The following is a 27,981-nucleotide window of genomic DNA, read 5'->3' on the forward strand; positions in this document are numbered from 1 at the left end:
GGTTAAAATAATTGTCATTCTTTGCTCTATGATGGTTTTTACAGAACAGTGAAATATTTTGGATTGTGATGATTAAGACTACTCAGCAAGTCACAGTAACTGTGCAGGAGTAGCAAAGAGGGGAAGAATGAGTTCCTGGCCTGGCAAAACCAGAAGGAAAATTTAATTCTATCTCTGGTAGCAGGGGGCAGACTGCCACATCCTGGTTCAATCAACTTAGTCAACAGTAAATGTTAAATTAATCTGTAAACTGCAACTCCTGTGCCCTGATTAGGTTTTGTTTTAAGAGCTTTCCAGGGTGAGGTGAGGGGATTACTGTTTGGAGATGGAGATCTTGCTGGAACAGATGAGTCCTACTCCTGAGCAGAGGAGCTTTGTTCCTTCCCTGTGGTGGGTCTGGGGACAGTGAGAGGTGCTATAGCAGAAGTTTGTGTCTTGTCTGTAGGTTTCAGCTTATTCTATATAAATCTTGGCTTCAAAAGATTGTATTATGTCCATAAGAGTAAGGAAAGCAGATCAAGCTTCAGTAACATACAAGTACCCTTTCTTTAGCCCTTCTGCTGATGAATAGCTAGTTTAACAGCATGAAATTGCTTCATGTTCCAAGGTGCTAAATTACCTCCTCAGAACAGCCTTACCTTTGAGCAGCTGGAGCTTGCTGTTTGCTTGAGCCAGCAAGGCTTTAGCTTCATCCTGCAGCATGCCTGCTTTCCTCCTGGCCTCGGCCGACTCCTCCGTCTTCTTGGCAATGAGCTCCTCCACGGTTCTGTACTTGCCGCTCAGCTCGCTGTTGAGGACCTGTTCCGAGTTCAAGCACAAGGTGGGGCTCAAGTGAAGCCAATACTGCGGGATTTGGCTTTTGCTCCCTCTGCCCTTTACTAATCCGGCTGCAAGAGCTGGGAGCTCACTTAACAAAAGCAGAAACTGCGTCAGGGTATTTCCTACTAACCGTCCAAGATTAAGAGCTGTGGTGAAGACTCATCAGTTGCTCTTTTGCAGATCTGTGGCTGTTTTACAGCTTCAATACTGGCACTTGGCAGAGATTTATGGGATTCAGCTACAGGGTTCTGTAACTAAAGGAAGCCATGGCCCCTAGAACCACTGGAAAGCTGCACATGGCACTGCTCCTGGATGAGTGATTCCATCTGGGGAGGAATACCCTTGCCACCCTTTCAGCAACAAGAACTCAACTAGCTGCCCAGTTGGTGTCGGTGAAGGTACTGGGAAAGTCAAGAGGTTGGTTTCTCAGCTGTGCTTTTTGTTGTGGGATTAAGATTAACAAATCCTATGGCCCAACTAAATTCAACCATTGAGCAAGACAACAATGCGTAGGACCACTGGAATTCTCTTGTGTTTACTTGACAGCACCTGAAATACTACTTAGTGTTTAGATATTGTTGAGTTGATGGATAATGCAGCTCTCCTGTCAGAAAATGGCTCTCTGGAGATTGGTAGGCTAACTACACACAAGAGCAATGAAACTTCCTTTGGCAGATTGGTTGATTGTTTTGTTAATGAACATTCTTCTGCTATTACAAAAGTGTGTAGCAAACGTTGGGAGTAATGCCATATGTTCATAGAAAAATCTTGCATTTCTGATATTTAGCAATTACTTCAGTTTTATGTTCAGATAATTATTTTTCCTGTTGCTTGGTTCCGTATATGCCAAATTCTGGCTTATTTGTCCTGAACCTATCATTGTCATAGAACCATAAGTACTCTATACAAGTGGGAAAAAAACTTCCAGTTTTCCTGTGACAGATAGTAAAGCTGAGGAACAGAAACCTACCTGTGAAAGGCTGACAGGTTTCCTGCAGCTATTTCAGAACCTGAAAACTTCCCAATACATCTCTCTCAGGATCTGATACCAAAGTAAAAATTAGCTATCTTAGGTAAGAGCATAAATGTTGGAGTATTTTCCACCCCCAGAATATGAACGATAAATGTGATCGATCACATGTATTCATTGATCTCCCTTTAGCCAAACCTGGGGGAGTTTTGCTGGCTTCTCTTTAGGATTGTTCATGAATTCTCACCTTTTTAACTTCTTCAGCATTTTGTTTTGCACTAATAATTTTGTCTTCTATATTTCCCACATTCCCTGAATTTGTCGCAGCCTTTTGCCTAAGGTCTTCAACACTCCTCTCTAGCTCAAACAGACGTAAGGTGGCATTGTTCAGTGTTTCTGCAGATGCTGCATTTTCAGATTCAATCTAAGAGAAAGAAGAATGAGAGTTAGACTTCCAAAAGACAATGGATATAATACTAAACTTTCTCCATAAACCCTACTCAATTATCTAGTTTGTGTCCGTAGATCTGAGTTAAAAACAGTATTTTAGTTTTGCTAAAAATGGCCCATTGCAGTCAGGGTGAAAAAGCTCAATGCTTGAGAATGGTACATATGGGGCTGCAAAAGCATTAAGGCACATGGTAAAAAACTATTTGATTGCATTATTCACGCATGAGTTGGCTAATCTGCTGACAAAACTTCAGACATTTGGCTCTGTCATGTGATAATGGACTTGTGAAGCTTCTGAACTGGCCAAGCTTCGTAAGTATAGATAGCACTGTGGTCTTGTGAGGGCTTTGAGATGAAGTCTGTAAATACTGTATCTGACAAGATTGGTACTTCAATCCAGCATTTATTTATTTTAGTCTGGTGCTGCAGTGATGGATGAAGTGATGGATGACACCGAGGACACCAATACGTGACCAGCATGGCTGACAGGTGTGGCTTGCCAGGGATCTTGTTGGTATAGAGGGCTACAGTCATTTAGCTTGGCCAGTGCACAATATGGGGTGAGAAAAGCCTTTTGGTGTCTTTTTGTTGTTGTTGTGTGGTTTGGTTTGTTTATAAGCAAATAGTCCCCTAGAATCTGTCCCACTCACTCAAAAGTTGATGTGAAGGCAGGAATGGTTCAGATGCATTTTAACTGCAGCCTTGGCTTTGCAGTACCTGAGAGCTTTCCCTAGACAGACTTGTATCAGTTTCTAAGCATCACACTTGGTGCTGTTTCTGTTATCTTAAGAAATACTCAAAGAACTCACTGAAGTCAGCAGGTCTTGAGTTCCTTTAATATCTTCATCAGCTTGTTTGATGGCTTTTTCAGCTGCATTTTGAGCTTTTTCAGCTTCTTCCAGTGCTGCTTTCACCATGTCTGCAGTGACTTTAACGTCTGTTGCACCTTTGCTGTGGAGCAAGACTGTTAATGCTAAAAATGCTCTTACTTTGAAACTGGAAAAAGAACATACACTGCAACGGGCTGGTTTTGCCCCTAAAGGAAGGAATGAGAATTTACATCAGGGAAAGTTAAACTGCATTTTCTGGTGCAATGAGATGAAACTCATCAGCATACCTCGCTCTTTTAGCTTCCTCCAGTAGCATTTCTGCTCTGGCAATGTCTCCAGCACTCTGCTGCAGAATGACCTCAACATCAGAAAGGCTTTCTACACGCTCACGAATATCTTCTGTCAGGGCCTGCAGCTGCTGGGGTGTGCTTGGCATCTCCATGTTCAGCACTTCATTAGCCACTGCCTCAATGCTGTCCAGGTCAGCACTGTCTTCTAGCAGATGGACACAAATTACAAAGATGTGAGTAAAAGCTTCCCTCTGTCACATCTCCACACTCAAATTCTTGTTCAGCTGCTTCCTTAAGAAGGAAAATAATGGGAAAACTTCCCCAGATTTATGGAAAATCAAGGTGTTAAAACTACTTCCCAAGGCAAAGCTTCCCTCTCAGGAAAGGCCCAGCAGGTGTAGAGGCTCTGCTGGCACAGCTCTCTTGGAAGCCATTTGAAGCTCTTGGTACTCAGCTGCACCACTCTGGGGGAGACCCGAGCCCACAGGAAACAAAACCAGCAGCTGCACGTAGATGTATTTGTGCTCCCAGCACAGTCAGCCCTGAGCAAACAGGCAAGGAATGGGCTGCTGGCAAACAAGGCTCTCATTTAACCTTTACCTGCTTTCTTACAGAGAGACAAATGCAGTTTCTGAGCTCCTTCCCCTTTAATACTACTTTGTCTTTCTAGCCAGAACTTACAGACATACTTGGCAAAGTACAGCAGTACAACAGCCTCAGCTGAAACACACACAAGAACATGTCACAGTTTGCTCTCACTTTCTTATTATCTTGGTTTTCTCTTAGTTTTTCTCATGTTTCCAGATTTCATCATACACACTGTCTTGGGGAGGTGGGGGGAATGATGACAGCTGTTGCACTAACCCTTGGAAGATAATACAGATGTAAAGCTAGTTTTCACAAACCCAGAATTAAAGTGCAATTAAAATGCAATGTTCTTACGCATTAGGAAGTCTCTAATCTGTTTAATAAGATTTCTCAGATCTTCGTTGCTTCTGTCCACTTGCTCTTTTGTAGCATTGGTTTTGAGCAAAACTGCTTGTGCATTTTGTTTTGCTTCATCTGCTCTCTGTTTTGCCTCAGAAACCTAAAGAGAGGAAAATGAAAGGCTTGCCTGCTTATCTTCTTATGCTTTAGGGCTCGTTTTAAAACAATTCATCTGGAGTCAGAAGTTATAGTAACAAGGAATGCTTTTTCTCATAAAACTCACAGAGCACTTGGAAGCTGGCCCTGATCCATACCACCAGTGCTAGTTTAAACAACACAGGCTGATGTTTAGTTATCCATGAAGCTTCACTTTAGCAAGCTCCCCTTCTGAAGATATTTACAAGCATGATGAAATTACACAACTCAAAAGAAGTCTTTTTTCTGCAGAAAACCAGCACATACTTTGTCAATTAGTGTCTGTGCTACAACAGACAGATTTTTTTTTTTTCTTTGTTACTATCTTAACAATTGATTTGGCATATTACCATTCTGGAGAGTTGCTCAACTTCTGCTAATGCACTGAGGATGTCTCTGTCAAAATCCATAGCCTTCTGCCAGGCATTGTGAGCTACAGTCACCAGCCCGTCGCAGCCAGGGCCTCCACACTTCTTCTTGCCTTCGTCTGTCCGGCAGGTCAAACCCCCGCACTCGGACTCGGCACAGGAGGCTCCCGGAGCAGTGCCACACGTCTGCAGGGACACAGGAGACAAGGGAAGCACTCACAGCCTGCCTGCCATTGCCAGGCTGCATGGGGCTGGAGCAGGACACTATTCTACTCCACTTTTTTTTTTTCCAGAAGTGGAATTATTTTCATCAGCAGCATTGCACTGAGAATTATCCACTACTTGGTCAATTATTTGGTAATGAAATAACACAGGAGTTGGTTTAATCAGAGGGAAAATTAGAAAATTCCCTGTTCTTGTGAGGTTCTTCTATCTTTTCATTCCGCCCCCCCCCCAACATACACTCTTTTTGCCAAATGATAGTCACTAACTCAGGATTTGCAGCCAAAAAACCTCCCTGCAAAAACCTAGGGGCTGAGCCAAGTTAGCTGCAGCTGTCTCCTGTGAAGTGTAAATGAGTCCCTCTTACCTGTTTGGCACATAACCCAGCAGTAGCTAGAAAGCAGAAATATGTGTGTGTGTGTGTGTCTGTCTGTCTGTCTCAGGATTACACCTCCAAGCAACTCAGTATTTACTGCCTTGATAAACATCTACCCAAAATTTCAGTTCTTAAGAACAGTCAGGAATGTAGGGGAAGGGAAACTAAACAAAAAGACGTCTCTTTCTTCCCTCCAGAGAAAAAAGGAGGGCTGAGAGAGTGGGAGGGATGACTGGTTGTAAAGGACAAGGGACAATCAGCATGTGAAGAACTCAGTCCCTACCACAGGCCTGGCCTGCCCAGGGGAGTTAATGAGCAGTGCCCTGCAGCCTGCCTTCACCCAGGGTTGTTTAGGGATTGTTCACTGAATGCAGCTGGCCAACTTCAAAGAGAAACTGAGGGAACACCCAGCCTCTCCCAAGTAAAAGCTGTCCTTAATCATATTTATAGATGAGCAGACACCTTCAACAGAGAAAATGCCCTTTTGACTCCAGCTCCCTCTAAGTTCTGCTTTGTCTCGAGCAGGAGGATGAGCCTGGGGTGATGCTGAGGCCTGTGGGAGTGAGCAGAAGCGCAGCCTGGCCAGGCACTGTACAGGCACAGGAGCTGCAGAAGGGAAGAGGGGAGCCCAGGGAAAGCAAACACTGAACTTGGGATAGGCTTAAGAGGATGGCTCTCAGCCCAGTGGATTTGCCACACTTCTCTGCACATGGGAACTCCATCCCTAACAAAGAACATTGGATTAGAACAGGGGTGATGCAAAAACAGGTGCTCTGTTGGGGCTGGGAAGAGTAGGAGGGAGACCAACATGAAAGGCTGGTCTTTGAAAGCCGGTAGTATCAGAGCCCACCAGTTAAACCCAGTTCTAGCCCACAAAACCGAGCAAGCAAGGTGCATTTTTCATGAACCAGCTGCACATCTCACAATGTCACACCTACAGTTCCTCCCTGACCATTGCTTCATCCCAACTCCACTCTATTTTTGCTCGGGGTTTTATCCCAGCCTTTCTCAGCTGTGTACCTTCTCAGCCACCTCAGACAGATCCAGGCTCTGCAGCTTGCCAGCGAGTTCATCCAGAAGGCGCGACTGCTCCTCTTGTTTAGCCTTGAACTGGGCCTCCTTCTCATTGATTAAGTCTTCCACTTCCTGCCGCGTTTGCGCTGACAGCTCCACGGCGCTATCGGGATCAACAGTGGAGGCATTGACCCTCTCCTCTGCCTCCAGGGACATCTGGAAATACTTGGTGATACTATCCAAGGCTCCTGCAGAAATCAGAGGGAGCTGATAAGAACTCTGAAGTTACCCAAAGTAATGCATATTATAGATGCTAGGGATAGTGATATAGCACATCACATTAAATGAAATGCTGGCCCTGCCTGTTGTGTTCAGTGCCATTGCAAGGATGACAGAATTTGGCCTCTTGTAGAAAAAAAAATTGCTTTTATACTTGGTGGACAGTGTGTCAAGCTGGACTTTGAAGTTAAGTCTTTCTCTGACCCTAGTGACTGAATTCTGCTTGCCCTAAGGGCAAAAGGAGATACAGCCTTTAAATGTTTTTAGGGGAACAGTATGTTTCCTAAGGATTCCCTTATCCCGTTAATTCTTATTGCTTGCCCAGGGATGTCTGGCTTATGGAGTCACTGCTTGGAAACTGGTCAGAGCTTTCCAAAGAAACAACTGCCTGATGAAAGATGGTGATTTATGGAACTGTTGATTTTGGACAACTCCTGGAGATGCCTTGTGTGGTGTGAGGGACACTATGGGGGCGGCTATACTCTGCACCTTGGGGCAGCTTTCCTTTGCAGAATGCCAAAAGTCAGGGACTCCCCTGTTCTACATGCCACTTGCCTCACTCTGAAATCTCCCATGTTCACTGGAAACAAATCTCGGACTTCCTTCAAACCAGAAAATTTATAAGAAAAATTAGAAATACTTTCTTTGAAGTCAGATTTCCAAATTTCCAAATGGTTTGGTGACACTCCTTTTCCTCCAGCAAATTTTGATTCTTGGCCCATTTCAGTGTGCCAATGGACATGCAAGGCTTGGGTGGTTCAGAAGAACCAAGCCCTTTACCACTTGCTTTTTTTTTTTCCACCCAGAAGCAGCAATTTAATAGACTAAGGGGAGCAAGGGGGATGTCCAGGCATATCTTAAAACCTGTGGTGCACTTACTTCTGTTGTGTGTCATCTACAATGTGCTCAGCATGATATCTTAAGACAATTCTGTGCCCCAGGAATTTGAGCCAGCTTTGCAATATGCAGACAAAGAGAGACAGGGTGAGGGGGCAAAAATTCCTGCTGCATCAGCAACTCTGCGAATGCACAGAAAGAACCTGTGGAACTGTGTTTTATTACAAGTTAGAAGATTAACCTGGTACTTAAACCCATACACTGATTAAATCTTTGGCCACCCTGCTGCTTTCTCCCCCTCCCTGTGACACTTACCCCGAACATCAGAGATCTTGATGAACTCTAGCTGCTCTGCAAGTTCTTTCACAACGTGGTCGAGACTTTTGGCATCTGTCTCCAGCGCGCTCAGGTCCGTGTCTGTGCTATTGCTCTTTGCTGCTAAGGCTGATAGGTTTTCTTCTATGTCAGCTATTTTAACTGTAACATCTGCTGTCAGCTTTCTGTAAAACAGGCATAGGACTCAAAATGGGGAGGAAGAAGGGTCATATGCTTCATACTTCACTGGAGCATGGTGGCTGGACATGTACCCAGCTTCTCCCATGGCAGGACCCGTCCTCCCTCAGTGGAGCTCCAAGTGATTTGTAACAACATGCCTACCTAGAATACCACTTTGTTTCCTTTATTATACAAAACTACTTTTTAATCTACAGCACATTTATAAACCCAAAGTGCCAAACTGCTCAGAAAACAGCTGCTTTGTGTAAGATTAACTGGAGGGAGATTCCAGAGGACTGGTGTAATGCTCTTGTGTCATGGCAACTGCATAGGTCAGAGTTGACTACTATGATCCATACATAATTTGCCTCCCATCCCACACAGCTCAAATGTAGTTTTGATTCCTACATGCTCATGGGGCAGATTTGAACGTCAGGAAGCAGGGAGGGGGAAACCTTAGCTTTGACACAATGGATTCTTTACACTCTTCTATAAAGATCCCTCCTCTCAAGGGTTTTGAAGGAAAACCTCCTGCTCTAAGCATTCATTCAGTGAGACATGGAACAGGCTAGTGGGATAACCCTAAAAGGAAAAGCAAGTGAGTATTACATGTCAAAACTGCTGTGGAACACAAGTGGGCATAGGAAGCTATTCCCATGCATGGTGATTCCATCGAGCCAAGCATTTCCTCATTCTGAAAGAATCAAGGCAGTATTTAAGATCTAAAATCAATTTACAGCTCTCTCAATAGCCCAACAGCCTGCTGTTTTCCAGGACTTTTCCAAAGCCCAGTACTTTTCTATACAGCCAGAGAGGAGCAAGAACAGACACACATAAGGTATGTTAGGGAAAAGCAGCTCCTCAGCTGCTCTGACCTCCCACAATACACACAGAGTCCAGAAGCAGCAGCAACCACCAGCCCTCCAGCAGGAGGGAGGGGAGCTGTAGGACACAAACTATTCCTAACTGAGACATTTGTGCTTTAATCCTCACCCCTTTGCTTTGTGCAGCTCCCTTTACAATGCACAAGCAAGTTGGAGCAGTTGCAGACAGGGCTAGAAAGCCTCTGTAATCCTACTTAATGTTAGACTGCCCCATCTCGGGACTACCACCTTTTGTATGCCTAGCCCTAAAAGAAAATACAAGGCTTCTACTCAGAAAAATTGAAACAATCCTTGTTACAAACCTGATGCTTCCCCCAACACGTGCTCAGAGTGTGGAAAGAAGCCCAAGTTTCCAACTCATCAGCTACACCCGGAAATCCAGGAATTTAATCTCTCCCCCTCTTCATTCTCTCACATAATAGCAGTGTTTGTCCTTTGCCCTGGGGCAGCACAAGGCAAGCATGAGTGGCTCCCTGGTAATTAGCTGCCTGGAGAGCAGTGGGAGCAGGGCAGCCCCAGCCCAGCACTGCTGGCAGCTGCACTGCTCCTGCCTGCCCCGGCCAGGTTTCTGCTCCCAGGATGGGCACTCACTGCCAGTGCTGAGCATGGCAAGGTGCTCCAGGAGCCACAGCACCCCCACCCAGCCAGAGGAGTCAAACCAGAGTGCCCCCAGCCCAGCACGCGAACATCAGTCACTCAGGTAAATCCCAGCTTGATGGAACTCCCACTCCTTCCCAGGACAGACTTATCCATGTAACTACAGCTGTACTTACTCTGCTTCCTCAAAGAGATTCCCAATGTTCTTCAGGGGCTCAGCTGCTGGATTTTGCGCGATGATAGTTTTAATTTCAGTGAGCTTTTCCTCCAGTGTGTTGAGTGTCTGCTGGTATGGGCCAGTGACTCCCGTGATTTTGAGAGTATTAGCCCTGTCCAAGAACTGCTGTGTCCTATTAGCCAGCTCGCTGATGATCACATCCCAGAGGGCAAAGCACTGGTGGCAGGGCACGCAGTCAGGGAAGAAGCCCGAGTAGCCCCGGGAGCACTTGTCACAGTGCAGCCCTTCCACTCCTTCATTGCAGATGCACTGCCCAGTGGCTCGGTCACACTGCGGGGTCTGGATGCCACGGGGGTTGCAATCACATGCTGGGATGAGAAAAAGGCACATGTGAAGGCCATGGGGAAGGAAATTACTCTGATGTTTGCAGGATGGAAAAAAACACCAGTTATAACAAAGTGGTGAAATGAATACAAACGTGATCACTGTCTGAATTATAAAAAGCTAATTATGGACATATCACTTTTGCATGGAGGAAGCAAGTGTGAATGAGAAAGGGAAGAGATGGGGGAACAACTCTAGGGAGACCAGGATTTGCACATCTTGGAAATAAGAACAATAACGGAGCAAGGATGGACATCACTTGTTGCAATGTTCAGGTATCAGCTGGATAGCAACTGAAAACAAAGATCCCAGTTTCTCTCCTGCAATGAAGAGTGAGTAGAGCAGGGCTCTCAGGGTGGGAAATGTCAGGCAGGCACACAGCAGAGGGTTTAAGAACAAACCATGAATGAAAAAGGAAAATTGAACTAGGAACAACCATTTACTGTCTCCTCCAGCAGAAGACTAACAATCAGGTGAGGAATCCTGCTGATCAAAACCCAACTACCTTTCCCTGCCCCTCCCACAAACAGCACACTAAAAGGAGATAACAAATTACACAGCACTTGGTTAAGTTGAGGAGCTCTCTTATGTAAGGCACTGTGGGTGCTAAAAGCTGAATTGGCTTCCAAGAACAGGACAAACCTATGGAGCAAACCCCCTTTTGAGATCTTCAAGGCAGAAGTACAGGGACTGGCTCAGAACATGCTCCTGCCATGGATAGTGGGAAAACATTCACAACACACATTGAGGAGCCTGGCACTGGGCTGACATTTTGAGTATACAGAAAATAAGAAAAAATCTGGCAGCGGAAAGTAGAATAGAACAAAGAATGTGGTCATGGGCAGCCCTGTTGTGTTGGTCACCCTCAATGGAAATGAGGACCCTTAACAGATTTATAATTTTTTAAAAATTATTTCACACTTTGAGCACCAACTTCAAAGTTATTATTCACACCTTCATGAAATGCACTTCTTTGGCACTAACACACCGGCAGAGAGAAGTTACTCAATTAACTTAGTGATGCACTGTCACTGCTGAAAGCAGAGACACGCTTTGTACACAATAATGCAATCAGGAGAAGTGTTTCCATGCAGTGAGGCTGCCACTTGACCTCCTTAATTACACAGAAGGCGGCAGCATAGGAGGACACCACCAACATGCAAAGCTTTTAATAAAGAGACAGCAGCAAGCAACAAAGAGAGATAAAATAAGAATATGCACACCATCTACCTATCATTATGGCTGAGTGCACCCAAAACAGTTCAAGCACATGTTCCTTAAACAGGAAAAGGACTGGCATACCTGATAAAACCCTTCACTTACACATCCATTTACCAGGCATTCTTAAAGGAGGTTAAACGGCTCAAAAGGGCCCACAAATCAATTCACACACCCAAAGCAAGTGCCCCCTTGAAAATAGGGCAAAACACAAAGCTGTTTTCAAGTCTGTACATTGTTTGCTTCAATGACAGAACACAGTGGTGGTCTCCAGTTCAAAAATTACACAAAGAGCCTCAGCAGAACAAATCGCTCCTCAACAAAACGACTTTCTTGTACGACGTGAATATGACAGGCAAGAGACAAAAATAACTTCTGCTGTCTGCACAATTGAGCAAAACGGTCCTTTGTTCTTTGAATTATACCCTGACACAAGAGATTGTTTTTACTTTACATCGAAAGTGCTTAAGTAGTCAACTCACCATGGAATATGTTCCCTGCAGGCAAACCGTTGAGTTCCTGTTTGAAGGTCAGTTAACCCTTCTGTCAACTAATAAGGCCCTCAGTATAATGATGAATTGTCCAAATTCCTTTGTATAGAAGGAGGCTAAATGGCATGTGGTTCTTCTCAAAGATCCTGAGGTCTGATCAAGTTACATGAATACTTGCTGCTGGCAAATCAGATCACTATATTTACTTGTGGATTTAAAAGGCTTAATGTGAAAAAAAGAAAAACCTAACTCCATGTTGGTAATTCTACTCCTGAATACCTGCATGTTCAGGAAAAGCAGATGACATGGCTTTAGTGGCATTTACACGGTAAAGTGGATTCCAAAATCTCTGGAACCAGAAAATAGTAGGAAAGAAAAGAAAATAATTTAGGTACTAACATACTGTTTGCAAAGTGAAAACCCAAACTCCACAGCTGCCTCTGTTAGGGGATGATAAGAGCAAAGAAGTAATTTATTCTAAATGCAGCACAACAGTTGGAAGAATCCAGTCCTACAAAACTCACAAATTGAGCTTTGCAGGACCATGAGAAAATTGTATAAGGCATTACTGTGTGTTATTTCACCATTTAAGGATTTTTTATCAAGCCCAGAAGCAGGCAATCCTGGCTTTGAATTACCTCAGTCCCCTGAATTAAATGTATATAAAATGGCTTTCTAAAGTGCTGGTTTCATATTGTTCTTCCTCTTCTTCCTTATCTTCCTAAGGCATTAACCATATACAACGACCACACCAGCTTTCACACCTAACCATCTCTAACACCTCTAGTGGATGAGTCCTGTACCTTGTGCCCTGGACACCACCACCAGGCATTTTACACCCCAGCAAGAACATGTTCAAGGCCACTGAAGAAGAGCACCTTCCCTTTATGCCATGGTGGGGATCAAACCCTCTACTTACTTCAGTTGTGGCCAGTTCTCAAGAGAAGGAAAGCAAGCCCTAGCAAAGATCATGTAAAGGCTTCTAGGTAGCGAGGAGCACTTTGAACACTGCAGTCCACCAGGCAAATAGCTCAGTGCCAGCTTTCACCTCTGCCTCAGGCAATGCCTGCCTACCCACTAGCTTCAGTCTCTTTGACTGAAGGGCATGACTTCATCCCAAAGGAACAAAAGCATAGTGACAGTGGCAGGATGTATGTGAAAGGAAAGGAGGACCTCCAAGCTGGCACAGACTGGAAAAGACTGGCACAAGACTGGCAAATAGCTCATGGAAGAACAACTGAGTTATGCATCCACCATTTATGATGGTGGGTGCACATGCACCAAAAAAATTCCTGTGACATTCAGTTATCATTGCCAATGAACTGGGATGTGAATATCAGAGATACCTTGATTCCTACCACCTGCTAGAAACAGATCAAACACCATGTCAGAACAACCAAGCACATCATGTCCAGTATCATGTTTGACCAAAGTCAAACCACCACCACCACTTCTAGCCACAGCAGAGCTCTTGTTCCTCCAACACCTCGTTTGTTATGTCCCACTATTCCTACGGCCATTGTGTGACTCAGAAGCAGTCCTGAGACTGCTGTTACAGCAGTTTTGCTTCTGCTTTACCCAAACAGGCTAACTCAAACACAACCTTCAAAGTGTTGCTTTGCTCAGGAGATTTTGTCTCCAACCAGCACACTACTAAAATCTAATGTAAGACCTGAGTAATACAACACATCCAGTGTTAGTGTATGTTTGGTTAATCTGAACTTTTTCAAGAACAAGAAACACACAGGCACATCTAGGGATGCAGAAAGGTTTCAGATGTGGCTCAGTAGCTACCAACAGCTTTATACTCTACTATCATAATATATGTGGTATAGGGTAAGACAAAGTCCTGTAAACTCCTTTTTGTGGCTTCCCTACGCTTACATGACAAGAAACTGTGAAAGTAGTTAATTTTGCCCTGTGAAACCAAACAGATGTTGAGCTTACTTCAAGATACTTGGATGCCTTGACCACTTTGAGTTGGAAACGCCTTCAAGACAAATGCTTGATTACTCCCCCTTCATGCAGACAAATGGCCCAAAGCTCAGGTGAAAGGCTGAAAAGTTAATGCAGACATGGCTGCTTGCATTGAAGATCAGTGTTAGACAGGCTTCAAATCCGTAAGCAGAGCAGGACATTGCAGTACCCCCCATGGAAAACACAGTGGAGGAGAAGAAGTCTTTTGAAATCATTGGCCCAAGATTTAAGGGTTTTCAAAGGAGCATTTACTAAATTAAACAATAGGTTTCTGTTTTGAAATGTCAGTTTGGAACTGGGCGTATTGTTTTCTTTGAGTGTATAACTCAATCAGCAATTCTTCTGTGGCATACTTCAGGGAAATCATATTTTTGACAGGAAAAGTTTTAGCCAAATTCTTCAGTCAGGATCTGCTGATTAGCAGATTATGAACATAAAGGATTGTAGCTGTATCTGTTTACAAATGCATGTGCATGTATGTGCATGCATATACATGGGTAATTGTTGTACCACCTTCATCTGTGCATTTCTCCTCCTCCTTTTTCCTGATCCTAAACATAGAAGTAACATTCAAACATGTATACCAAATGCAGTCATGTAAAAAACTAAGAGGAGAAATCCAAAAGAAACAAATAACTAGCCTGAGAGGTTTGCTTGAAGCTCAAAAAATCTATGAATTGCTTTATCTTTCATCTACTCTGACAGCTCTGCTATCTTTTCCTCTGACTTTGAATTTCAGAACTCACTTCCATTTAAACTACTGTAATTCAATATGCAATATATTTGCACATCATTTTATTTAAACTTGGGTGTGTCAGAGTACATGATACTACAGCAGGGGCGACAGAATGGATACTGAATGGGCTGTATGAAGACCAGTATCAGTGTTTAATTCCTTACTGAGGGATGCCAGGAGCAAACAAGTGTGGCACATCATCCTACACCAAACAGAAATAATTTTTCCAGAAATATTTTCTTTACTATTTGAGACTAAGGGTGGCGAGCATCAAATGTTTAACTCCTCCACAGAAAAAACACAAAGGTTTTGTTCAAACATGATTTTCTGGCATCATTTCCCAGTGGTAGTGAAGCACTGTGATAAGAAAACCATTCAACAATTTGTAAGATAGAAAGTTTTGCAGAGCTAGCAAATTTCTTCTGAATAATCAGCTATTGATTCAAGTTACCCTGCAAGCATAATGCTAACTCCTCAGCATTATGATTTTCAGTAGGAATGTTAAGATAAGACCCCAGCCTAAAATTACTGGAGTTGTGCTACATCTTAACATGCTAGCAGACCATGCCAAAAGGATAGTTTTCTGGAGACAATCAATACACATTACAATATTTTATGACCCTAGGTCAATTAAAATTATGAAATTCAAAGTGAAAGTTTTATTTGCTTTAGTATAGACTGTCTGACTTCCTTTAGACACTTCTCACAGAAGGAAACATTTGATAGCCTTCTCTCAACACCAAAAAACACCTCCTATAAAAGCCTATGTGACTAGTTTAAGGCCCAGGTGTTAAAATTTAAAGACAACAAAACTTATTCTTAAATGGCAATAGGGTAATTTTCAGTGAACAGCTGTTTCTGCACCAGCCACATAACAAAGACTAAAAACAGAGAACAACAACACTCTTGTATGCAGTGTGTATTTGACTAAAAGCATTACTTTTTTTCACCATAGTTCAATTAAATTCTGTGATTTTACAATAGGATTTGATACTCGTGCACAGGTATGCGTCTTGAGAAGAGGCTATAGCAACACCACCTAACTTCCAATCTCACACAGCACCTCCTACTAATTGAACTCTGAGCTGCTTGTTCAATTTATTACAACAGTAATGACAGTAAAATTGTCATCTCCTTCATATTAGATGAAACATAAACTTTAAGTATCTACTGTGCAAAGGCATTGTTTGAGCTGCATCTGCAGGCACTCCACATCTCAGGCTTCCCAGGAGCCTGGAGCCTTCTGCTGGAGACATGCTTTGTGGGTTGTAGCTGGCGCAGAACTCAGCATGCAGAGTCCTGCACTTAAGTTGCCAGGCTTTGGAAAAGCTCCAGCAGAATGCCTGGGAGACTTGAATTTGATGAACTCTGTAGTGCTATTATTTACTACCTTAGGGAGGATTTTTATGCACACACACACACGTTCACGCACAGGCTCATGCAGAGCTGCAGACAGCTCGAGGCTGGAGCAATGGCAGAGGAGGGGCTGGCACTGCCCCCGGAGCAGGCAATGCTCACAGCACAGCTCCTGCCCACTGTAATCCTCCCAGGGACCTGCCTGAGGCCACGAGAGCAATGCTGGGCTCTTCCCCATCCTCTATGCCTCTGCTGTGCTTGTTTCAAGCATTATGTTAAATTCGGTGAGAGAATGTTGTGCTTTTTCAAAGCACAAGGAGTAGGCAGTCTCTAAAGACCCAGCCCCCAGGCTCTCTGTGGTGTGTAATCCCCAGTGGGCATTTGTGGGTGCTGAAGTGCACCCAGTGCTGTGGGTTCAAGGTGCTGTCCAAATACAGCACCCACCTCAGCTTGTCCCAGTGGTGTGGTGCCCGTGTGATCTCTGTTACAGGGGATGACACTTTCCCTCCACAGCAGGAGGCACAGACTGTAAATCAAAGCACCCAGACTATGTACAAAAACCTGCCTTCCCTGGCATCTGCTTCACCACGTCTGAACTTACCAAGGTTTCTAGAAAAGACATCACAGGCAGCAGCTGGCAATGGGGATGGCAGGGAAGAGTGCCCAAGAGCCTGGTTTCCAGTGGAGTGTACTTGAGCCACATCCACAATTCACTGCTGCTGTAAATGCCTGAGCACCTATGGAAAGCTGCAGCCCCTAGCCTGTCCTAGATGTGCCATTTTGCACATCTCCACACAGCTATGTCCAGAGCTTATTTGTAGGCACCTGGAATTTTTTAGTATTATAAAGGTTGTCAAAGCAACATGAGCAGGGTGGTCCCCATTTCTTATCAGGAGCTTGTGTTTCTTGATGCTAACAACTTGATGACCTCTCGTGAAGAGATCACACATGACCGTCCTTGGAGTAACTGATTCACCCTGTAGTTTCCAACCTTGAGCAGAAGCCACTTGCCCTAGAGAGTGGAGGATCCCACACTAGAGTCCTTGGGAGCAATATCCACACCTCTGCATCAGCTTGGTGAAGACTGGTTCAGAGTTTTTGCTCTTCCCTATCCAGACTGGTTTCTATTTTGCCCCTGAATGCAGCACACAATGTGGCCATACTGGCTGCTTGGGCCAGCAGGAACATGCCAGGTGGCGAATGCCATGGCAGGAGACCACATGTTCCTTGAAACTGGAGTACACATCTTTGTGACAAAGCCTTGTCTCAGCTCCAGATTCACTTTGGCTGCAGGCCAGATCTCAGCTATTTTCCAGGGACACTGCTCAGCAGCTCCTTAAACGGCACAGTTTTCCAGCTTGCAACCCGCTTACCCCTGAGAACTGCTACCTGCCCACGCAGCAGCTGCAGGTCTGGCAGCCTGAACATCACCACTCACTCCCCAGGGCTAAATGAGGGCTGAGAAGTCAATTGTCTTCTTGCCAAGGGAAGATAGGAGACAGGCAGGAGGCACTGACCCCAGCACACCGGGGAGAGTCTGCAGCACCACCCAGCTGGATGTGTTCCATGAGCAAGCACACGCTTGGAGCCTGTCCGGAGCATCATTCTGCAGGCTGCCACTGCTCAGCCCTGGGCAGCAGCTCTCCCCACCTGCCACACAGACCTCCTGTTGGATGTAATCATGAAGGAAAATCTGCCTTTCCACCCCAGAGACTCTCCTCTATCACTAGAGCACAGAAGGGATGGCAGGCTGGAAGGGGAGAGCAGATCTTGCATGGTAAAAACAGACTCTGAAGAAGAAATTCTCTCTTCAGAAACATTAAAACAGGTTTTCACTTGTTCAGATGACAGCAGAAACTCCATGAGAGATCAGAAATGATGGTATGCTGCAAAATCCTGCTGATAAGGTATGCAGATGGACTCCATCAATAAACTCCGATGGAGACAACTGATACCAAGGAACAATCCCTGCCCTGGAGCCAGCAGGGTCAGCACGCCCCTTCCCATGTCAGAACACACACAGTCTCTCAAAAGGCAGCCTTTCCCCTAAGAAACCCAATATGGACTCAGGAACTGGGACAATTCCCCAGTCCTTTCATCTACTGCAGTAACCAAGTAGCTGTGACCTGCCTATCTACCAAGATAATGGGCTCTAAGGTATCTCTATTGTAAGGGAATTATTAAAGACCACAGCAAGCACATTCCTCCCTGCAGGAAAAAATACCTTAATCTATTGCAAACACTCCTGGCAAAGGCTCCTATTTGAACAGATCAGAGATACAAGTTTGTTCTGGTCTGGACAATGTTTGAAGTTTCTTTTCCAGCTAATGAACAGACTTGTTTATAATGAAAGGACAGAGGCCATCCAGTTTTCTAAACAACCTACTCCATGGTGCTCTGTTTCGCAGCACTTAGCTATGGTTAACTCACTGCTTTCTCCTTTCTTTTCATCTGAACTATAAGGAAACTCTCCTACTAAATAAAAAACCTCCAGTCTCTGTAAGAAGACACAAGAGACAGTGGTCTTCAGCTACATACAATTGAAAGGTAAATGAAATTGGTTTCCAGACCAGTTCTCAAACTCAAATGGTTGTGATATGTTTTCCTATCATGGTGGCTTGCCTGACAGCATTGCAACCTTACCCCTAAGGCAGAGTTGCTTCTAAACAGAGAGGTTTGTTTCTAAATAAAGGTCAGACAAGAAAAACACAGACAAGCACAGGGCTGGGCTCCTGCCACATATCCCATCTTGCAAGGCACCAGAACTCCAGGACAGACCCCACTGTGCCTTTTTCCCTCTTTTCCAAGGCTCAGGTGGGCTGCTCCTGGCAAGGGTGTCTCAGTGAAGCAGGGCGTGATGGTGTCCCCAGCCACCCAGACATTTCCAAAAGGAGCAGGTGGAGCAGGCACCAAGGTTGGACTCACCTAAGCACTCCACACTCGGGTCACCCCAGAAGAGCTCCTGGCACTCCCGGCAGGTCCGGCCTCCGAAACCGGGCATGCAGTGGCACTGCCCTGTGAACTGCCAAAGCCAAAAAAACAAACCCATCAGGAGATGCGAGCGCCTCAGCAGCTCAACCCCCACCAGAGCAGAGGCCAGGCCTCGGGCACACACCCTGCTGCTCACCTCGTTGCAGGCAGGGCCGAGGGAGCGCGCGGGGTCGCAGTCGCACTGCTCGCAGCCCGTGCCGCTGGCCAGGCGCCACGTGTGGGGGGCACAGCGGTCACAGGTCTGCCCCACCACGTTGGGCAGGCAGCGGCACTGCCCCGTGGCCGCCTCGCAGCGGCAGCTGTCCGAGCCCTCGCAGTCCTCCCGGACCGTGCCCAGGTAGTTACAGACGCACTCTGTGAGGGAAAGAGCGTGGCACCTCCATGTCAGCCTGCCCTCCCCACACATCTAGGTTATTCTCTGGGCCCGCACAGGTGTGGGCACATACTGGCACGTCCCAGTGCCAGAGGCCAGGCCTGGCTGACCCAGCACTGAATGTCACCCAGCACTGCTCAAGAGTCCCACAACTGGTCACTGTACAGCTTCTGCCCCAGCACACAGGCAGCCACAGGAGTCCCTCATTCAAGCAGCCCAGCCCTCCCTGCTCTTCTCCATTCCTCCCTCTGCACAACCAAAGCCCAGGTCTCCCCAGCTCTGTCAGTCAGCTACGGTGGCAGATCTGCTTGAAGTGGCCAACTTGTCAACAGTGAGCTCCCCTGCTCAGTGACCCGCCTGTCCTGCTGGGCTGTGCCTGATGCCACAGGAGAGGTGGCTCTGCCTCCCCAGCACCCATTTCAGCTTCCTGTCATGGCCCTCATTTGCACTGCCCAACCACTCCTGCAGGGACCTGGTGTAAACAAAAGCCAAACCCTCCCCCCACCACTTTATCTCTGGAGAAAAAATAAACAGAGACCAGTATCAAGAGGGTAAGAAGCTCCCCTCCTGTAAAATCCTCCTCCTTTCAGCAAATGTAAATGCTGTCTCTCTCCTCCCTCTCAAATATAAAGGGCCCCCCTCCTGGCCAGGAGCCCTACCCAGCTGCAGGGCAGCTGCAGGCAACTCCAGATGGAAGTAATAAGGTTTTCCCTCTGCCCCTAATGCTCCCAGGTAAAAAGTGTTTAGGTGTCCACTGCTGCCTCAGACAAAGCTGGTGCTGGGGTTGCAGCCGTGTCTCCACTCACTTCTGCAGTCCTGCTGCAGGGCACTCCCATAGTAGCCCTCTCTGCAGAGGTGGCAGTTTTCACCCTCGGTGTGATACAGGCACTTCATGCACGCTCCAGTCCTCTTGTCACAGGCCTCTGGGTCCATGGTGTCGATGTTGTTGTTGCACTGGCACGGCTGGCAGGCACCACCAACCTCATCGGGGCTCCCAAAGAAGCCAGATGCACATTCATCACATCGACTGCCTGTGTGAACAAACAAGCACAGTGGGAATTGCCCTAGTGTGCAGCTCCATAATCAGCAAGGCAATAAAGACCACTATTGGGGAGGCATTAACAGGATCATGTTTCAAGAAACAGACAGCACTTGGTCAGACCATGGCAACTTGGTGCAGAGCATGGATGGTACCACCCAGAGCACCAAGGCACGATGCTCATCCCCTCAGTTCCAGTGCTGTGCTGTCCACCCTTCACTGAGCACCAGTCATCCCTCACCACACTGCTGGAGATGAGGTTCATGGTCATGCTGTCATCACCCACACAAGCCACTCTGCCTGGCACCTTCCAAGTGAGGCAACCCCCATCAACAACCCACTGACGCTGGTGCTGTGGTCACATCTAACCCATATGAACACACCTTTTCCCTGAGAGGCTCAGCCCAACCAGCCATCCCTCCATACTCCCACCAAGTACCTATGTATCCCACGCTACAGACACACACGACTTGCAGTGTGATTGGATCCTGGTAACAGCCACTGGCAAACTGGCGTCCACTCTCGGGGCCATCAGGGCAAGGGCAGGGGCGGCAATGGTCACCTGATCCCAGGATGGGGTCTCCATAGTAGCCAGCCTGGCACCTGCACAACAGGGTACACAGCATGCAGGGACTGCAGGCAAACACACTGCAGCCTTGCAGTAACTCAGCTCAGATTCTCTACCACTGTGAAGAAGTAAAGGGCAGAAACATCCTTACGGCTCTCCCTTACCACTCACACTCCTAGCTGCTGTGTCACAGACACAAATTTGCCTGGTTTACACCAGCGTAGGAGCAGGAGACCAAAGGCTGGATGTCAGCCCTGCCACCGCAAGGTCTCTCAGAAGGCTTGCAATGGCTCGCTAGAGGCTTGGGGTCCTGCAACGTGCTCTTGGTCACTTGCAGGCACTGCTGTGAGACTGTAAGCAGGGAAGAGGAGATCCCCACTCCCATCAATCTCCAGGATCACAAGTGTTTCTCTAACTCCACAGGCCCAGGGACTTTCCCTCTGGCTTAACACCAGCACAGGGGAACATCTGCTGTGCCCACCATGGCGTGGGGAAGGACAGGGGCCCAGGAAAGGGCACATGTGCCACACCTCTCACAGTTGTGCCCAGTTGTGTGGTCCCGGCAGCTCAGGCACTCCCCGGTGTAGGGGTTGCAGTCATCAGCGTGGCCATTGCAGTGGCAGGGCTGGCAGCTGGGGAAGCCCCAGAAGCTGGGCAGGCAGCGGTCGCACTGCCGCCCGTACACGCCAGGGAAGCAGTGGCACTGGCCCGTCTCCACGTCGCAGAAGGCGTTGTAAGAGCCTCGGGCGTGGCACTCGCATGCTGCAAGGAGAGAGGGAGAGGGACTGAGTTACCATGTCAAGCCATAAACTCAGGGCCCCAATGCACCCACAGCCCAGAGCCAAGGGTTTAACATACGTCGGCATCCACTCGGTCCAAACCCAAAGGTGCCAGGGGCGCATCTGTCGCACTGTCTTCCAACAACATTGGGACGACACTGGCACTGTCCTCCATTGGGGTCACACACCGAACTCAGGGAGCCCTGTGGGTCACACTGGCATGCTGAGCAGAGGAAAACATTGAAGAGAGTGAGCATGAATCCCCTGCCTCATCCCACGTACACGCGTTCCCCATGCAAACTGCTCTGCCTGCAAGCACAATCCAGCTCCCAGGCACAGTTTGCCCTGCAAGTAGATGGTTACGTACATAACGCAGTCTCATGCAGCAGTGCAGAAATGCTGAATATTATGTTCCTGCAGACATCTGTCATGGGAGTTTTCACAACACTCCTGCTGTTTTCCAAACACCGGTATCTCTGGAAAGTTTCCCAAGCACTGTTCATGACCACGTCTTCGCCCGAGCCTCCCACTGTGAATATGTCCAGCGATTTGCAGTATGGCATGAGAACAAGCTACAAAATAATTTTACAATGACAGAGTGTCATTACTTATAAATAGCCTCCACCAAAATTGTGAAAATTCAGTATTATCCCAGTTTCTAATTTTTTTGGCTAAAAAGCAAACAGTCAGACAGAATTTGGAAGGTAAATGACAGTATTTCCTAGTGTTGGTGCCATACTTCTGGTATCTGACAAATTCTTACCAAATCGACCAAATTCTATCCATTCTAAAGAAGATTGACACTGACTTTGATTTTCATGACCTACATGACATGCACTAGCCTCCCCAAAGGACCAATAGGTTTGTAGACTAGTTGCAGTCCTGCAAAATACCTCAAAAGCCTCTCAGCAGAGAAATTTTTTTTGAGGAACTTTTGAAGAAACCTATGCTGCATTACATTGTTCAGTTGAAATCAGACTTCAGCTGTAAGGAACAACACTGCAAAATACTACTTTGAATTTACACAAACACATGCCAGGGGAGATGCAAACTTCCAAGCTTTTAAGAGCATCCCTGAAATAAGTTCTGCTCACAGAGTCAATGAGCGTGTACGGGTTCTCTGTCTCCGTATCCACCGAGGAGTACTGGGACAGCTCCAGGCGGATGGTGTAATTCAGCCCCTTCTCGAAGCACACGGGCCGCGGCAGAACAACGTATCTGAATGAGGAACAGGAAACAGTCCTTACTTCAAAGACACGGCACCACAAAGCATTTCGGGTGCCCCTATAAAGTAATCACGATAACAGAAAGCAGCCAAGACCTGACAGAACAAAAGCTGCGATGTGAGAGAGGCGGTTTGGAGGCTTGTGGAAGTCAGAACCGGAAAAGGTTATCAGTAAGGTAAAGAGTCAAACCAATGTTCACTCACAGGCTGTGCAAACACTTCCCCCTCCCTCTACTCAGTGAACAAACTGTATCAGAAAATAAGAATAAACTTAAAACCTTTGAGTCCACAGACACTACTAAATGTGATTTTTATAACCCACTGGAAATTAATTTTCACCTATTTTCATAGAGGTTACAGCAAACTGAAAATGTGACATTATTGTTCTTCAGTTTTTAAATGTTGTTTTTTTCCTCTTCTTTTGCCCATCCAGTTATACCAACCTGGATCCAGGTGACAGTGAGACCACTTGATTATCATCATCAGGAACTGTGTTGCCACACCGGCTGCCTGTGGGAATCTTCCCTGGGCGTGAGACACTGATCACAGCTTTTTCCCACTGATCAGGCAACTAGGGAAAAAAATACACTCATCAGCATGAAACAATAATCATAAACTCATAGAAGCATCCAGATCTCAGGCCAGGAAAAGTGTGAGCACAGACAGGGTGGTCACTGTGCTTCAGGGAGGATAGAGCTACACCTGCAGCATCAGTGGGGCATCTGCCAGCTGCAGGTGTGGGCTGAGAGAAAGGAGCAGGTGGTCAGCAGCCGTATCCCCATCACAGCAGCACCAGGCAGTTTGGTGACCTCCTCTCCCCTCACATCTGGTCCTGTACCTGAGTATTCACTGCAGTTAGTTGCTACCAAACTCCAGGCAAGGAGATGGAGATTTTTCTCTTTCTTTTCACTCTGCGAATTATCAAAGCAAACTGCTTGCAAACTCTTGGCTGCAGGCATTCAACACCCAAGATGGGCAATCTACTTCCTGAGGCACATGATGCCCAGCTGGCCAAAAACAAATTTATAGTATAATCTGTCCTGATGGGACTTGTCCCTTTTTAATTTGCTCATTAAACAGATGCTGACACAATGCAATCGTGAAGCAAACTCTAAAGCAAATACTACTAGAAATAGTCAACATCATTTTGGATTTTCACACATCTCAGACAATTAACTGAGCACCTGTCCTTGTCTTTGAGCCCTGATGGCTCCTTAAAGTGCTAGGCTCATGTCAGCTGTGCACCAGGCAGGGCAGCCAGCACCTGCTGAGAGGCAGCAGTGCCCATACTCACAGACCCACCTGTGGCTCATAGCGGATCAGAACATCGTACTCCATGGAGTAGGGGATGTTGTCAATGTGGAATTCCAGGTATGCCCCCTCAGGGACTCTCACAAATCCTATGCCTGTCCATGACGGTGTGCGGTCTGGTGTGTACTGGCGCTCAATTATGTTCACTCCCTACAGAACAGGGAACAGATATTTCAATACTGATCTGTTAAATCTGCAAGTCCCACAGAAGTACATGAAGTGTGGGGTTCTGCTGATGGATGACTTCTGGATTGCAGTATCCACTGTTTGCATCCCAGACAACACAAATTCTCTTTTAAATCCATACATGCACACACTATTGCCCTTTCACTTGACAACATAACAAATGCAAGAGAGATAAAGCAAAACAAGACTGCACAACTCTTCATTTATTTCTCTGCTATGGTGCAAAATTAAATTTAAAAACTTGCTGTAACTAATTCACCAGCTATGACACCATACAGATTTCCACATCACACTTGTAGCAGTAGGCACATCACTGTTCCATTAACCACCCAAGCCTGAATGCTAATTTCTTCCTGACTACACCAGGCTGTTTCAAATCAAACCACTGCTCAAAATAACACTAGGAAAGCAGATCATGGCTTTAATGAGCATGGTGTCACTAAAGAACAGAGATCCTAATCACTGATAGGTATTTACTAGCCAAATCAACACAAGGTCACCCTTTTCAGTCTGAGGTGTTGAGTTTTTTATCTGTTTTTCATATAAAGCAAAGAAGAGGAAAATGGTAATAGAAAATAGAAACAGGTGCTCAAATTTCCTGTTTCAAATTTATCTGTATCCATAAATAGTTCTCTCCATAGAACAACATCCTGTGCATTCCTAAGGAAGCTGCTTCAGTAGAAAGGGATAAAATGCAAGGAAATGCCTACTTATATATGTATCACTTCAGGATGTCCCCTCATGGATTCTCACACTCTTTGAATAGAGCCTGGCTGCAAGTTATTAGCCTTTGGCTTCACACATCGCTCCCAGAAAGAATGGCAGGCAGGACATGAGCAAGGGTGTGCAGCTGTAGGAGCACAGGGGCTTGGCACTACCTGACAATCCCTGCAGCTCTGTGCCACTGCATTTTGTCTTGTGTTGGGACCCCACCTGGGAATTCGGAGTTTTATTCTATCATCAGATTTGTGAGAAAGCTTTTCAATACTGATGTTTTTAAAAACTGTTTGTTCTGAAGGTTTCAAAAGGCAAATCAGCAGCACACCCCCTTGCTCTGTCTGGCAGGGTGGATTTCTGTGCTGGACTCCTCCATCCTTCAGCCTTGGAAGGGCCTTGGTTACCACCTCTGCAGTTGGGCAGACACAAATGCACCAAAAACCCTGTGCCAGCTTACGTGCCCTCTGCTGTGATACTTCTGCTCTGTGCTGTCTTCCCTTTCTGCAGTTATATGAGAGCAAAAATCCTCTGCCTTGGCTGAAACTGCAAAATGGCTGCATTTTACTCAAAATAAATAAATTAGGGTACCAAGTACCCTGACTGTAGGCAGACAAGAATCTGCTGCTTTAGAGATTGTAATAATATAGAGATTAATATAATATAATATACCATATCATACCATTATTTTCATCTCCCTAACTCCTTGCTGGAGGCAAAAGTCGTTGATTTAATCACCTAGTTGCTGTTAATGAATTAAAAGCAAGGCTGTGTGATGGGCAGCAGAAAGAGCTAGAGACCCTGTTGTACCATACTGGCAGACAAAGGAAGCTGGAGGCATCCTCACTTACAAAAATAGTTTTTTGCACAACCAATATGGTTTTAATCATTAATAGAAGATATGTTACTGAGGTACAGAAACTATAAAAACTGTGGTAAATGTGTGCTTTATTCACTCCCAGTGCAGTGGCACCAAAGAGAAGAGCCAGTGTCTGTGTCCCACCTCTCTTGAGGTAAGAGGAGAAGTGGATGTGGTGGGTACAACATGCAGTGGGGTATAGAGAGGGATGGTGACAAAACTAACTGTACAGTCATTATCAAAAATATAGATTTAAAAAGAAATTTGCAATTCCTTCCTCCTCAATTAATCCATTGTTTATTGATACTAGGATTGAAAAGCTACAGGTTAAATTTCAGTTCTGCGTTTTCCACATTTCAATTGCAAAACACACAGGATATAAAAGACACTTCCAAGAGCCAGCTGGTGAAACAATTTTCCCACACCTCTCCAGAGACTCCAGACCACTAAAACTGCTACTCACAGGACCCAAGTCGGCTTCCTCCGCCTCGTAGATGTAATGATCAAGTGAAATGAAGTAATAGCCAGGCTCCACCTGGTTGCACTGACGTCCAAACATGTGGGGCCGGCATTCACATTGGCCAGATTCACTTGAGCAGCTAAAATGGAAGAGCAATGAATTAACAACAGATCTTAGCTATGCTGAGACAGTGTTGGAGCTATCTTCTGCTCTGACATTTTAAATGACACAGGAGGAGAACCACTTTTGAACACAGCAGACAGGAGATGCTCTTGGGTTCTGCAGCTGGGCCACCTGCACCACTAACATGGCAGCACAGTCGCAGGTACAGGCCTGGCTCAACCCAACTACCACTCTCCAAAATAACATCTAGGCTCAGGCTGACAGCAAGCATGGACCAGGACCATTTCCAGTAGGCAGTTTGCAAGTAGCTTCCTCTGTCTGGATGGCAAGAGGATTTCATGCTATGTGGTTCCCAGGGACGCAGGAGCTCTGGGAGCTTTACTTGCTACCAGACATAGCCAACAGGCACATCTGCCCTGAAGCCAAGGGCAACCTTTGGCTCCAAGCTTGCAAACCACACAGACAGCATATCTGTTTATGTGGTCTCAGGCAGAGCAAGAAACAGGCATGGCCTTACAAGCCTCAGGATGCTGAGCTGCCCTCACTTGCTGCAAAGCATCCAGACAGGTCATCAGCAGCAGCTACACAGGGGGGAAACCACTCCTGGCTGCTTTAGAGGAGGACAAACACAACCAGTGACATGAGGCAGTCAGGGCCATCACCAGAAGGTCTGTCCACAGTGACACACAGATTTCCCCTTCTTTCATAATGAGCCTTTTTCTTTACTCAATACAGCTCTGTCCCCAAACTGCCTTCAGCTGTTTTATTGTCCCCAGAGTGTCTGCCCTGCATCACGAAGAACCCTTGAGCACATTGCAATTTTGCACACACCCAACCACACTTTTTCAAAGGAAGGGGTTTTTGGTCCACCAAAATACACCTATTTCTTTAAATCTGAGTGGGATTTAGAAACATTTTCTAAAGGTAAATGCCTCTGGTTTCCATGAACAATCTCCAGACTCTTCAAACCTCCAGACAAAGAGTGATTTTTAACTTAAAATGTTTTTGAAGTTGCAGAGATTGACTTAAATGCTCACTTTGAGATGCCAGAAGTGCCTTAGCTGTCCCAGAAGAGAAGCTGGGAAGTTTTCCCTCCAGGGAGGCAATAACTCCACCACCTGGGTTACACCACAGGGACGAATTTTGGGCGAGGCACAGCATCCCACACCTTGAGTGAGAGCCAGAAAGCAGCAATTCAGCAGCTGAGGAGAGGAGCCCCGAGGAGGGCAAAGCTCCCCTTCCCGATGATGTGAGAGAGTGAAGTCAGGAGCCAGAGCTGGGCTTTGCAGCTCTCCTGTGGTTGGAGGAAAGCACAGCTGCTGCCTGCCTGTGCCAGGATGCTGCACGTCCCCTCCCCACAGGGTTTTGCAATCACTGGGCTCAGTGCATGGGAAACAGGCTGGGCCGTGGCTGGGCTGTTACCCCAAAGCCCTGGAAGCAGCTGTGCTGGGGGAGCTGCT

The 27,981-nt window shown here is 46.2% G+C and overlaps 1 protein-coding gene across 1 annotated transcript in view; it reads right to left on the reverse strand.

Annotated features, from left to right (window-relative positions):
- LAMB1 (laminin subunit beta 1) overlaps positions 1-27,981 on the reverse strand; it is a 42,388-nt gene that overhangs the window by 717 nt on the left and 13,690 nt on the right. Inside the window, exons 13-32 of the mRNA XM_033058951.1 lie at positions 26,402-26,537; positions 24,171-24,329; positions 23,312-23,439; positions 22,738-22,861; positions 22,011-22,215; positions 21,723-21,866; positions 21,395-21,626; positions 20,736-20,899; positions 20,064-20,288; positions 19,021-19,238; positions 18,819-18,915; positions 9,730-10,099; positions 7,893-8,077; positions 6,468-6,709; positions 4,832-5,035; positions 4,302-4,446; positions 3,357-3,564; positions 3,049-3,190; positions 2,037-2,213; positions 639-798 (exon numbers count right to left, since the gene is read on the reverse strand). Coding sequence (XP_032914842.1) covers positions 639-798; positions 2,037-2,213; positions 3,049-3,190; positions 3,357-3,564; positions 4,302-4,446; positions 4,832-5,035; positions 6,468-6,709; positions 7,893-8,077; positions 9,730-10,099; positions 18,819-18,915; positions 19,021-19,238; positions 20,064-20,288; positions 20,736-20,899; positions 21,395-21,626; positions 21,723-21,866; positions 22,011-22,215; positions 22,738-22,861; positions 23,312-23,439; positions 24,171-24,329; positions 26,402-26,537 — 3,665 coding nt within the window. The remainder of the gene's footprint in view (positions 1-638; positions 799-2,036; positions 2,214-3,048; positions 3,191-3,356; positions 3,565-4,301; positions 4,447-4,831; positions 5,036-6,467; positions 6,710-7,892; positions 8,078-9,729; positions 10,100-18,818; positions 18,916-19,020; positions 19,239-20,063; positions 20,289-20,735; positions 20,900-21,394; positions 21,627-21,722; positions 21,867-22,010; positions 22,216-22,737; positions 22,862-23,311; positions 23,440-24,170; positions 24,330-26,401; positions 26,538-27,981) is intronic.

Source organism: Catharus ustulatus, chromosome 4 (assembly GCF_009819885.2).
Source record: "Catharus ustulatus isolate bCatUst1 chromosome 4, bCatUst1.pri.v2, whole genome shotgun sequence".
Lineage (NCBI taxonomy): Eukaryota > Metazoa > Chordata > Aves > Passeriformes > Turdidae > Catharus > Catharus ustulatus.